At 52.7% G+C, this 12,998-nt stretch overlaps 1 protein-coding gene across 1 annotated transcript in view; it reads left to right on the top strand.

The window, feature by feature from the left end:
- Positions 1 to 699: 699 nt before the first annotated feature.
- The window catches only part of AARS1 (alanyl-tRNA synthetase 1), a gene marked incomplete at its 3' end in the record, with an annotated part of 18,170 nt that continues 5,871 nt past the window's right edge, over positions 700 to 12,998 (top strand). The window contains exons 1-15 of the mRNA XM_009643340.2: positions 700 to 930; positions 1,572 to 1,760; positions 2,426 to 2,571; positions 3,848 to 4,039; positions 4,472 to 4,616; positions 6,710 to 6,855; positions 7,437 to 7,545; positions 7,638 to 7,788; positions 8,168 to 8,292; positions 8,529 to 8,673; positions 9,250 to 9,428; positions 9,993 to 10,106; positions 10,862 to 11,068; positions 11,713 to 11,897; positions 12,342 to 12,450. Of these exons, the coding sequence (XP_009641635.1) occupies positions 787 to 930; positions 1,572 to 1,760; positions 2,426 to 2,571; positions 3,848 to 4,039; positions 4,472 to 4,616; positions 6,710 to 6,855; positions 7,437 to 7,545; positions 7,638 to 7,788; positions 8,168 to 8,292; positions 8,529 to 8,673; positions 9,250 to 9,428; positions 9,993 to 10,106; positions 10,862 to 11,068; positions 11,713 to 11,897; positions 12,342 to 12,450 (2,286 nt within the window). The remainder of the gene's footprint in view (positions 931 to 1,571; positions 1,761 to 2,425; positions 2,572 to 3,847; positions 4,040 to 4,471; positions 4,617 to 6,709; positions 6,856 to 7,436; positions 7,546 to 7,637; positions 7,789 to 8,167; positions 8,293 to 8,528; positions 8,674 to 9,249; positions 9,429 to 9,992; positions 10,107 to 10,861; positions 11,069 to 11,712; positions 11,898 to 12,341; positions 12,451 to 12,998) is intronic.

Raw genomic sequence — 12,998 nt, 5'->3', positions numbered from 1 at the left:
AGGGCAGAGGCCCTGCCCTGCCCGGGAGCCGCCGCTGCGCCGGGTCCTTCTTCCCTCCTCGGGTCCTTCTTCCTTCCTCCAGCCGCTCGCTGGCCTTGGCCGTGTGAGGCATTATCTCGTCCTCCGCGCCAGAGCAGGCTGCTGGGAGCTTGGCCGTCTGGAGAACCGCATTGCGCCCCGTGGGCAGAGGCCAGCTATATGTCCCCGTTAGGATATAGCGGAGGCGCTCGCCACCAAACCGTCACCTGCCCCTGGTGTGCGTATGGCGATGCGGTTCCTCGCAGGGAAGGTTTCCAGGCATCCCTGGAGTCGACCCTCCTTTGAGCAGGGAGGGTGGCCGAGGTGATACTCAGAGGTCATTTCCAAACTCAGCCATTCTATGATTTAATCACCCTGGATGGTTTTAGGCGTTAGCAAACCTCCCCTCTCCCTCCGGCAAGGCAGACGTAACCTCTTATCCGCTTCAGTATCCAGGTGAACTTGGTATTTAAAAGCTGCATATTTTCAAAGAACAGATAACGTGACCTCGAGCTCTAGAAATCAGGGAGGTTGGGGGAGAGGAAGTTTGGATTTGGGTCAGCACCATTTGGGGTGATTGGTTAAACTGAGGAGTTGGTGAGAGTAGTCATCAATGTGGGGAGACCCTTTCAGGAGGTGATCCTGGTGTTAACTGCTTGAGCTGACACCACATAAGAGCCTTGCTTGTCGTTGTTCCATCAGACTGCACCAAGGCCTTGCCGCTTTCCCTTCCACTTGCTTTGGGCAGCTGTGACTTGCAGCTTCAGGATGGAAGCTACACTAACAGCCAGCCAGATCCGTCAACGGTTTATTGACTTCTTCAAGGCAAACAAGCATACCTATGTGCACTCATCCTCTACAATCCCCCTGGATGACCCCACGCTGCTCTTCGCTAATGCTGGTATGAATCAGGTAGGATTCCCAGTCTGGTACTGTGGTCCTTATGAACATCTCCTGTAGCAGTTGAAACCTGTGAAGGTGTTTGCAGAGCTGTTTGTGTGGAAAATTATTCTTGTTTTCTCCATCTTCCTTCTGGTCACAAAGAGGTGGTTGGTGTGTCTGCTGGAGTCTGCACTCTGGCAAAATTGGCAAGAGCACTGGGAGAGCTTCCCGTGTCTGCTGGGCTGACTGTGCAGTGATGGGAGCTCTGCCAGTCTTCCTTCCTTGACCCTTTGCACCACAGGTAGTCCTGGCACAAATGACTGACGGTGCCTTTAAAGAGTGGTTGGGGCTGGGCTGCTGAAAGGGCTCTGCTGTGGATCAGCACACAGTTTTCACTGACTTTTTTTCCTGGTCAGCTGGGAATCTGGCTACTTCCAGTCCCTTTGGAAAGTCCTGGGGCTTGGTAGGGTTCAGGAACACATGCACGTGTGGGAGTGCTAAGTTATAGGTAGTGCTGCAGCCTCCTCGCCTGCAGGAGACAGCAGGCTTGTTGTTTCTGAAAGCTGCCTCGGGTACATCCAGGCTAGTGGTATCGTGATGTCAGTAACACTGTTAACTTGCAAAGACTCTTTTAGTACTTTTCTTGATTGCCCTTTTTTCTTTCCTCTCAGTTCAAACCCATCTTCCTCAATACTATTGACCCCTCACACCCACTCGCTAAACTGAACAGAGCCACCAACACTCAGAAGTGCATCCGCGCAGGGGGCAAGCACAATGACTTGGACGATGTTGGGAAAGATGTCTACCACCACACCTTCTTCGAGATGTTGGGGTCCTGGTCCTTTGGGGATTATTTCAAGGTAAAATAGGCTGGGTGCAGCTCTGAATCTGTTGATCTATCTCTGTGAAGTCAGCAGAGCAATTGCCAAGAGGAAGGAGAATATCTTGGCACAGAGTGGTTCCTAAGGTGCATGTTCCTCCTTTGGAATAAATGAGCTTGGAAGCTGCCTGGACCCTGCAGAATGTTTTGAGATTAATTACTTAAGGTTTACAAAGCTGATTATATTAACTCTGCCAGTTTGGAGTCTTCAAGCAGGGGTTTTAGTGTCTGTCCTGGAGCTGTGGGGAGTTGCATGTGCTGTGCAGCTATGATGGACCTCAAACAGGAGCGATTAGAAAATAATAACATCCCTTCCCAAGCGTCTTGCTAGTGTGGGGTTCATATTTGCAAAGGTGATGTTAAGAATACAGCATAACGACAGAATTCAAAGGCTTTTTTGGGCCAGCGAACATGCTAGGAGTGAACTTGGCTGCATCTGGAAAGCCGTATGAGATGTTTCTTGTGCCCTGTTTGCTGCATATTGGTTTGCCTATTTCTTATGCCGAAAGTCTGAAAGTTTTTGGCTATTTCTTTGTAGAGAGCTGCTGATACCTACAGTAGCCAGTACTCTGCACATGCAGGTGCTGCACATTGAAGAGAAACTCTGTTTGCATTCACTTGCTGACCTCATTTTTTCTTCTGCAGGAACTTGCTTGTAAACTGGCACTGGACCTTCTCACCAAGGAGTTCGGCATCCCTGCTGACAGACTCTACGTCACTTACTTTGGTGGAAACGAAGCTGCAGGACTGCAGCCAGACCTGGAGTGCAAGCAGATATGGTTGAATTTGGGGTAAGGCCTTTAAGTCAGGACAGTGTAGTCTTTCAGAGAAAGATGATGTGTTATGTGGCAGAGCACGTAAAACATGAGGTTTTAATGCAGTTGAAGTGTCACAAATAATGTTTGCAGGGTGGTGGAGCTGCAAAGTCAAAGGGAAGTACTGGTGTTAGATAGGAGAGACTGAGAGCTTTCGTTTCAAAATCGCTTGTGTAAGCTTAAGAATATAAGCAGTGCCACGCAGCGCCAGATCAATTGGGGCCAGCTCAGTGTGCTGACAGCAGTTCAGAAGGTGCTGTTCAGGGAAAGCAGGCGTGCCTGACTGTGACCTGCCCTGTGTTTTCCTCCTCCCCTCCCAGCATCCCCAGTCACTGGATTAATTTGTTAGAGAGTGACCCATCTATTCCCCTTAGCCTCTGTTTGGAGCCCTGCTCGTTCAGAGTATGTCTGATTCTGTTTTGAACCTGTTGGATTTTTCTAAATCTCAGTCGTAGCCTCCCACCCAGCCTTGTCCTCTCCAAATGGAAGAGTCCCACTCCTTTTTCTATACCCTCTTTGTAGTTACCCTCTATACATTTGCTACTTCTACCTCACCCTCCTTGAGATGAGGAAATGACAGCTGCACTCAACACTCAAACTGTGGGTGGGCCAAAGCTTGATGTAGCAGTAAAATGATGCCTTTGGTCTTGTGGCTATAGTCCCCTCTGAAACCTGCCACTGACCCGTGACACACCTCTATGCATGTATTAAAGTCGGAGATCCACCTGTCGTCTTGCTGGTGGCTTTGCTGAGGTGTTATTTAGGCCTCTGCCTCAATCTGGGGCCAGTGCCAGGTGCCAATGCTTGCCCCATCCTCCTCCCCAGGGAGCCTAAGTGCTAGGATCCTGAGAGTTAGGCTCTTGGATTGATCTGTCTCAGGACCCTGATGATTCATGTGCTCATCCAGTGAATTGGTGAGCTGAGATTTCTTTGGTATACCTTGGTTGAGGGAATTCTTGCCTTGTGGTAAGTTATAGAATCACAGAATCGTTGAGGTTGGAAAAGCCCTTTAAGATCCCCAAGCCCAACCATTCCCCTAACCCTGCCATCCCACCAGTAAACTCTGGCCCTAAGCACTGCATCTGCCCGGCTTTTAAATCCCTCCAGGGATGGGGACTTGACCCCTTCCCTGGGCAGCCCTTTCATTGAAAAAATTTTTCCCAATGTCCAACCTAAACCTGCCCTGGCACAACTTGAGGCCGTTTCCTCTTGTCCTAAATCTCTGTTGTTCAATAAGAGTTTCTTGTTACAGGCTGGCTGAGGGCAGGATTCTGCCTGGCAATATGAAGGATAACTTCTGGGAAATGGGAGACACAGGGCCCTGTGGCCCTTGCAGCGAAATCCACTATGACCGGATCGGGGACAGAGATGCTTCCCACCTGGTCAATCAGGATGATCCCAACGTCCTGGAGATCTGGAACCTGGTGTTCATACAGTTCAACAGGTGAGCCAGACCCGCTTCCCTCCCCAGGCTGCCCCAGCTCGGTGTGGTAGGTTGCTCGGACTGCGTACTCTTCTAATTGCCCCTGGCTTGCTCGCCGTTCCCTCTTGTCCAGGAGTTGTGCACTTTGTGATGCTCCGGCCTCTGGCCCACTTGTACAGAAGAGGTTGGTCACACTGGCTTTGGGGACAGACTGGAGGTATTTTCTCAGTTCACCTGCCAAGCAGGGAATAAGTGCCATCCCACCCTGGGCCCAAGTTGCCACTGAGGGTCTGTTAATTGTATTTTATCAAAGTTGTCCTTTCCGTGGCTTGTGTATGGGCCTGTGTCATAAATCTGATGGAACAAAATCTCATGGAGATGAGGGAAGAGGTGGGGTTGCTCCTGCAGAGCCTCCATCCATAACAGCTCCTCTTTCTTTTTGTGGCTGGGCAGGGAAGCTGATGGGACACTGAAACCTCTTCCAAAGAAAAGTATTGATACTGGGATGGGCCTGGAGAGGCTGGTCTCTGTGCTGCAGAACAAGATGTCCAACTATGATACCGACCTCTTCCTTCCTTACTTTGAAGCCATCCAAAAGGTAGGAACTGGGGTGTCTGGAGCTGACCCAGCTGCATCCATTCCCTGAATCCCTGGGGAAATGCGTGGGGCTGGTCAGACATGGCAGGTCTGCCGGTCGCCGCTTTCCCAGCTGCTGCGAGCCCTGCGGGTTTGTACTTTGCTAAGGGTGGGCATGCAGGCTGGCACAGGAATTGCTGCCATGGGGCTTGTTTTCAGGGGAAAACAGGACAATGAGCGGTGCAGCTTTCCCAGGTGTTTCCTGGAGAAAGGTGTTTCTTTATTTCATTGGAATAATCTCCCCAGGGAAGCAGTTGACTCCGCCACATTGGACACTTTCAAGGCTCAGCTGGACAGGGTGCTGGGCCATCTTGTTTAGGCTGTGCTCTTGCCCAGAAAGGTGGGGCCAGATGATCCTTGAGGTCCCTTCCAACCTGGGATTCTGTGAACTGCCCTGGTGGCACACTCTTTGGTTCTCTCTGCATGGGAGATGCTCTGCTGTCTCGAATGGCCAAGGGCCATCTTTTTTGCCATGTGATAGAGAGCAAATCACAGAATGACAGAATGCCAAGGGTTGGAAGGGACCTTGGGAGATCATCTAGTCCAACCCTCCTGCTAAATCAGGTTCACCTAGAGCGTGTTGCACAGGACTTGGAATGCACAGGGCTTTGAATATCTACAGAGAAGGAGACCACAGCCCCCCTGGGCAGCCTGGGCCAGGGCTCGGTCGCCCTCAAAGTAAAGAAGTTCTTCCTCATGTTCAACTGAAACCTCTTCTGTTTCCGTTTGTGCCCATTGCCCCTTGTCCTGGCACTGGGCACCACTGAGAAGAGTCTGGTTCTGTCCTCGTGACACCCACCCTTAAGGTATTTGTACATGTTGATGAGATCCCCTCTTAGTCTTCTCTTCTCCAGGCTAAACAAGCCCAACTCTGTCAGCCTTTCCTCATAGGGGAGATGCTCCAGTCCCCTCATCATCCTTGTTGCTCTCCTCTGAACTCTCTCTAGGAGTTCCTCATCTTTCTTGAACTGGGGAGCCCAGAACTGGACACAGTACTCCAAGTGGGGTCTCACCAGGGCAGAGTAGAGAGGGATACCATTGGCCTTCTTGGCAACAAGGGCACACTGCTGGCTCATGGTCAGCTTGTTGTCCACCAGGACTCCCAGGTCCCTCTCATCAGAGCTGCTTTCCAGCAAGTCAGCCCCCAGTCTGTACTGGTGCATGGGGTTCAACCTCCCCAGGGGCAGCACCCAACACTTGCCCTTGTTGAACTTCATCAGGTTCCTCTCTGCCCAACTCTCCAGCCTGTCCAGGTCCCGCTGAATGGCAGCACAGCCTTCCGGTGTATCAGCTGCTCCTCCCAGTTTTGTGTCATCAGCAAACTTGCTGATGGTACGCTCTGTCCCCTCTTCCAGGTCATTGATGAATAAGTTGAACAAGACCAGGCCGAGCAGTCTCCCACCTGGAACATGCTGACCTGTAGAAAATCCCCTGAGAGAGGAGGTCTTTGCCATAAACCGTGACAGTCACTTGCAGAACCAGTGTTGCATCTTCCTGGTGGGGGGTTATGTTACCAGCACTGGGAACTCTTGTGTGCCAAGTCCAAGCCTTTTGGTTTTTTGCTCCATGGAAGGGGCAGAGCTTCCTGGCTGGAGAAAGGAAAAAAATGCAGGGAGAAGAGCTCAGTCTTCTTCTGCCTCCAAGAGGGATGAGGTCCAGAGTTGGCATTAGAGGCTGCCTTTCCTGGATGTTAAAGCCACTGGCTGGACACAGCCTGTGTGCCCTTGTCTGCCTTCCTGCAGTGTGCTGGGACCCAGGCTGTAGGGACTGTGCCCATGGTGACAGGCTTACACCACATGCAAGCACTGCTTTGTTATAGTGTTGTCTTTCTCTTGGGTATGGATAAAAACACCCTAAAAGAGGGAAGCTGGGACCCTCTCCCACGTGACAGAATTTGAAGTTTCTTGGCTGGGCAGGTTATGCCAGGCTGGAGTCTGTGGCTGTGGGAAGTGGGACACGGCTGGCTTCTGAGGCGCTTCCCTGTTGTTCTGCCACGTTGTGGGTCCCTGCTGTCCCTTATCATCCCCTTTGCCCACCGCCACCTTCTCTGCGCAGGGCACGGGTGCCAGGCCATACATGGGGAAGGTTGGTGCTGAAGATGCTGACGGTATAGACATGGCCTACCGTGTGCTGGCTGACCATGCACGGACCATCACACTGGCCCTTTCTGACGGGGGCAGACCCGACAACACTGGCAGAGGGTAAGAAGGGAGCTGTCCCAATGCTGCTGCTCCCATTTTGTTCAGCATGCCTTCCCTGAGGGGTCTGGGATCTCTTGTGTCTCTGGGATGTCCTTGAATTCATCGTTAAAGCAGTGGGTAGTAGAGTGTTTGCTCACTATGTTTGACATTTCAGTCCCTGTAGCAAGGTCTGCCCAAAAGGCCAAGACACACAGGTCTGAGGATTCTTGTGGGTACCAGTCCTGCTGTGTCAGCCCCCAGAAAGGATCACTGTGTGCAGACAGGCACAAAACCCTGCTTGGTGCAGTGCCGCTGTCAAAAAACCCCATGAATTTTGGGCTGGGGGGGAGGGGCTGTGCTGTGGGTGCTGCTGGACTCACAGGACTGACTCTTAAGCACACAGTGAGTCTGGGTCACAAGCTGGGGCCTGGCACCTCACCTCTGGCTTGCTGCTGGTGTGAGCAGCTACTTCAGAGAAAATGTAGGGTGAGAACCCTGTGTTCTTGGTTCTGGGAGTCGGTGCTGGCAGGTGGGTGCTGGTGGATCCCCTGAGAACAGCTCAGAGGTGTAAAGGTTGCATGAGGGGCTCTGCTATTCCCTAGGTATGTGCTGAGGCGGATTCTCCGACGGGCTGTGCGCTATTCCCACGAGAAGCTGAATGCCCCCAAGGGTTTCTTTGCTTCTCTGGTTGATGTGGTGGTGCAGTCACTGGTAAGTTCTTCCCCTGCTCCTCTCTATCTGCTGAAGACTTCTGATGTGTGCAGATCTCCATGCTGAAGAGACTAATCCTCTTGGGTCTGCAGGGAGATGCCTTTCCTGAGCTGAAGAAGGACCCAGATATGGTGAAGGACATTATCAATGAAGAAGAGGATCAGTTTCTGAAAACACTCAGCAGAGGACGTCGCATCCTGGACAGAAAGATTCAGAGCCTGGGAGACAGTAAAACCATCCCTGGTGAGGCTGTGACTTCTGTCTGGATGCAGCAAAAGGCATCTTATCTGGGACCAAGTTAGGGCTCAGCTGGGCTGGGAGCTGAGATATGGTGGGAGGTGTGAAGGGACAGAACTGGAGTCAAAAGACTTGCTCAGAGCTGGGCCACCCCCCTCTCCTCTGGCGTTCACTTGCTCAGGTTCTAAGCTGCCCAGACACAACATGATAGTGTGATCTCTGTGCCACCATTGAGGAGCATTTTTGATGTTCACATTCAGCAGACCTGTTCCTTGTCCTGGCATAGCGCTGAGCCAGTTGGGTGGGACAGAGCCAGTTGGAGAGTGGGGAAAGGAGCAGTGTCTCATGGTACAGGAGTGCCAACTGCTCTGCTCTTTCTCTGAAGGTGACACTGCGTGGCTCCTGTATGACACCTATGGTTTTCCTGTGGATCTCACTGGGCTGATTGCAGAGGAGAAGGGCCTTGTTGTGGACATGGAGGGCTTTGAAGAAGAGCGGAAAAATGCACAGGTAGCTGGCTGGGTTCTTGCCTTGCCCTTGCTGGGCTCAGGGCTGCTTTGTCTGCATGCTGGGTGGTGCTGGAACAGCCTGCTCTGAAGTCAGAAAAGATGAGAGTGCTCCAGCTGCCGGCACACAGCTTCCCAGGGAAAACCTCCGAACCAAGGAGCTCTCAGGGATGTGAGCAAGGTGTGCATGGGCCACTGGTGAGGTGGGTTTTCTCAAACTTTGGTGCTTGTCGTTGGCAGCTCAAATCCCAAGGGAAGGGTGCTGGAGGGGAGGATCTCCTCATGCTGGACATCTATGCCATTGAAGAGCTAAGGGCCCGAGGGCTGGAGGTGACTGATGACTCGCCAAAATACAGCTATGCTTCAGATCAGAGTGGTGCCTATGGTATGAAAAAATCTTCCAGAATCATCCTCTGCTGCCAAACTTTTCCTGCATGTACCTCAACAAGATCCCCTCTGGGCTCACCTTTCCTGGGAGATGGAGGTGGGAGTGGAAGAGGGCTGCTGTACTCTTCAGGTCTGTTGTTGCCAACTTAAGGGGATTCCTGTTCACTGCAGCTTGTGTGTCCACACTCCTATGTCTGTGTTTCCTATCTGCTCCTTTGCCAGTGCCGCAAGAGACTGCAGTTTCTGCTCAGTCTGTTAGAGGGTCCTTGGCCTACTTGCTCTGGCTCTTGCTGCTAATTCTTCAATTTGTTGGAGACTCAAGAGGCCCCAGGCTCATAGCAGCACACATGGCTGACTTTACTGCATAGGTGTGGAAGGAGATGACAGTCCCTGCCTTGGAGAGCACTGAATGAAATTCCCTCTTATCCCGCTAACTATTGCCCTAGTTCTTTTCCCTTACCCCTTGCAACTGTAGCTGCTGTGAGCTTGGGGGTGTCACTATGAAGTTCTGCTCACGTGTGGTGTCTACAAAGTTTTCCTGTTTTACTGACACTGCCTGTCATCCTGGTCACAGATTTTGGGAGCCTCGTGGCCACAGTGAAAGCCATCCGCAGGGAGAAGAAGTTTGTGGAGGAGGTATCTACTGGCCAGGAGTGTGGGATAGTGCTGGACCGGACCTGCTTCTACGCTGAGCAGGGTGGGCAGATCTATGATGAGGGCTACATGGTCAAGGACGACGACGGCAGGGAGGATGTGAGTGGGCCTGAGAGCCTTTTACGAGACTGGGTCTGACCCGGGGCCTGGGCAGGCATCTGCAGAGAAAGAGAAGGGGCCAATAAAGCTCTAGCAATTTCCTGTCCATGGCAGGTGTCAGGCGTTGCACAGGTTTCCTTTTCAGGCGTGCAGCATGGCACAGATGTGCTGGAGTTTGTTCCCCTGGCTTCTTGGGGAACTGCACTCTGTGCTCATTGTCAGGCTGTTGCCAGAACGTGGGTGCCTGTGGTGGTGGTGGTGGTGCTGGGATTGCTGTGCAGAAGGACAGTGCTTTCAAGTTGTGATGGGGAGCTGAGGTGGGGAACAATTTCAGCTCTGCTGTGCCCCGTAACCGTGCCCTGTAACGATGCCCCACTGTCTCACTCTTCTCTGCTTTGTTGCCCCGTGTGCTGTGCTTGGGGACACTCAGCTTTCTCCTATCACATGCACCAGTCTGGCTCTCAGCTGAGACCTTTCCAGTGGCAGCTCAGACCTATGGTTGGACAGTCTGTCTCCCCTTGGCCTCTCACCCTGCTCACTGGGTGCATTTTCCTCTTTGTACAGAAAACAGAATTCACAGTGAAGAATGTACAGGTCCGAGGAGGCTACGTGCTTCACATAGGAACTCTATATGGGAGCTTAAAAGTAGGAGATCAAGTCCAGCTGTCTATCGATGAGGTGAGTTAAGACACGGTATAACTGATGGCCTCGTCTTTTTCCCTGGATTTTGTCACCTTTCCTTGCATCGATGCCACTCAGGTGGCCTGAAGCTTGGGGCCCACTCTCCCTGTGGCACATGATGCCAGCAAGCAATGTAGCCGTTCCAGTCTGGCTGACTGAAGGCCTTTCCTGCCCAGTGCCTGGCTTTCTCCTGACACAAGGCAGATAACGCCTCGCTGGCTCAGACTCACGCTCACTGGGTTTTGCTGACCAGCACCAGAAACACGTTTTGGGTCACGGCTGGGAAGTGGAGCAGATATGGTGCCCCACTGCATGGTGGAGGACAGTGGAGAGCCTGGGCTGTTTGCCCTGCTCCAGATGCTGCTCCAGTGGGCTCAGCCTGCTGAGTGAGTGCTGGGTTGAGCCTAGCCTGCAAAATGCATTTCCCTTCCCTAGAGAGGCGGCACCTTTGGAGCAAGAGGGAAGGCTCCCATCTTGCAGTGCTTTTTCCTGTTGCATGTCTGTGACCTGGTCTGTCCTTGCCCTCCCTCCAGATAGGCCTAACAGGGGGACTGCCAGGGAAAAGCTGTGCACAAATTTGTCTTGCTCCCTTATCTGAGGCTCCCAAGGCAGCAAGTGTGCCAAGTTGTTTCTGGTCTCCTGAGCTAGTTTAGGTTTTGGTTGGAGCAGCATGTTAACCTCCACTTCTGCTGCTAGAGGAGATCTTGGCTCCGCAGTGCGGGACCCCATCTAACAGCGGCTTCCTCCATCAGGCTAGGCGGGGGCCAGGCATGAGCAACCACACGGCCACCCACATCCTCAACTTCGCCCTGCGCTCCGTGTTGGGGGAAGCCGACCAGAGAGGGTCACTGGTCGCACCGGACAGGCTGCGGTTCGACTTCACAGCCAAGGGAGCCTTGTCTACCCAGGAAATCAAGAAAGTCGAAGGGATCGCCAACCAGATGATTGAAGAGGCAAAGGTGGGTATGGCTGATAGAGATACTAAAAAAAAAATAAAAAATACCTTGAGTCAAATTTTTGGATGATTTGGCGTCCTGGAAATTTGGCCCAGCAGGAGTCTTCTGAGCTGCTGATGCAGTACTGCGCACGGATCGGCATCACAGAGTATTTTGAGTGCAAAAATTCCATGTAGATTGCTCTGTTGATTGGTACCGAGCCCTCTCTAGGGTTGGAGCATTTCTATGTCACATTAGCTACAAGAGCCAAGAAGCTGGGCAGAGTTTTGCAGGCCCAGCTGGATTTACAGTGTACAGCCAGATGTCCCAGTGATGTGTCCTCAATGGCGAGAGAGTTGCTCTTGTCTGGTGCCTCTTCTGATCCTGGGAGGACCCTGTGCTCCGCTCAGGACCCTGTGGTTGGGAACCATTCGAATGTACAGGAGCACAGTGGGTCTGAGCAGGCAGTGGTATCAGGAATTTTGAAGATGGGGCCTCTGTTGATGACTTTTAGGATCCCTGCAGCTCAACAAACCCCAGTACAGGTGAAGCACATAACTTCCCTTTTAGGATCTTTTGGAGGAAGTCAGGATGCCCTGGGAATGCAGGCCCTCAGTTGCAGCTGATGGGACTGGCTCTTACCTGCGTCTCTTTCCTGTCCTCTGCAGACTGTGTATGCCAAGGACTGCCCTCTCGCAGCAGCCAAAGCTATCCAGGGACTGAGGGCAGTTTTTGACGAGACCTACCCTGATCCCGTCCGTGTGGTCTCGATTGGCATCCCCGTGGAGGAGCTGCTGGCTGACCCCTCTGGCCCCGCAGGCTCCATCACTTCTATCGAGTTCTGCGGAGGGACGTGAGTATCTGGAGAGGCCAGGGAAGGCAGCGGGGTGGCTGAAAAGGGGTCCCCAGGGAGCCTAAGCTCTGTTGCGAGTACTGTGGGCGTATGCTGGGCATGGCCAGGGCAGAACTGGAGGTGGTGGTGATGATGCATGCGCCTTTGCGTTCCCCAGCCCTGAGTCAAGCCGTGTTTCAAATCAGCCTTTGCAGGCAGGGAAAGTGCCTGTGTGCTGTCCTTGCCCACAGGCATGGTCTCCAACAGTGCTGGGAACGTAGCCCTTGCCACCGTTTCCTCACTCATTTGCTTTTTAGTGGCTAAGTTGTGTTTTCTGCCTGTCCCCATGCTTGCTGCATCTCCCTGGCAGGCTGGTTTTCTTGCTTTTTTGCTGATTCCTGTTTTTCGTGGATGAGAGGTGAACGTCTAACTCTTGTTGTGGGTCTTTGTGGGTTCTTTCCAAAGGCACTTGCAGAACTCCAGCCACGCTGGCCCCTTTGTGATTGTTTCAGAAGAAGCAATTGCTAAAGGCATACGGAGGATAGTTGCAGTCACTGGGGCTGAAGCTCGGAAGGTAAGGGGAGAGGCGGGAGAGATCCTGTGAAATCCATGCCCTGTGGGAAGCTGTTGGCATGTGCAGGCGCAGATATTCACCCTGTGCCAAGGTCCTTTTTGTTTACGATTGCCCAGTATCCGTCTGCACGAGGGAGAATTGGCATGAGCGCCTGAGGGACCTGTGGCCTGGACTCCACCAACACAGTGCAAAGAAGGATGCTGCTGTTGGCAAAGGCTGCTGCTGGAGGCCCCTGGCTGTGCTACAGCCAGAGGAGAGAGCTGGCAGGGAAGGGGGGGGAAGTCTTGGCTGTAGCTGTTGTGTTAGAAAGGCCTAGGCTGGGTCCCCGAGGTGGCAGTGGGTTGAGCTCGGGTTGTTTTGCAGAACGAGCTGCTGATCTGGAGCTCTCGGCAGCTGGTGAGATTGTAGGAGAGTTGTGCAGCCTGAGAATCCAGACCTCCGCCTCAGGAGGCGGGTGACTTTGGTCCTGGGCTGGTGCTCCCTAGAGTGGGAGAAGGGGCTCGGTGAGGAGATGGTTTTCTCTTTTTTGGAGTATCTCTGCATTCCTG

The sequence above is a fragment of the Egretta garzetta genome, unplaced genomic scaffold, assembly GCF_000687185.1.
Source record: "Egretta garzetta isolate BGI_Z169 unplaced genomic scaffold, ASM68718v1 scaffold27, whole genome shotgun sequence".
Classification (NCBI taxonomy): Eukaryota; Metazoa; Chordata; class Aves; order Pelecaniformes; family Ardeidae; genus Egretta; species Egretta garzetta.
Note: the sequence above shows the minus strand (reverse complement) of the source record. Positions and strands in the feature narration are given on the sequence as shown.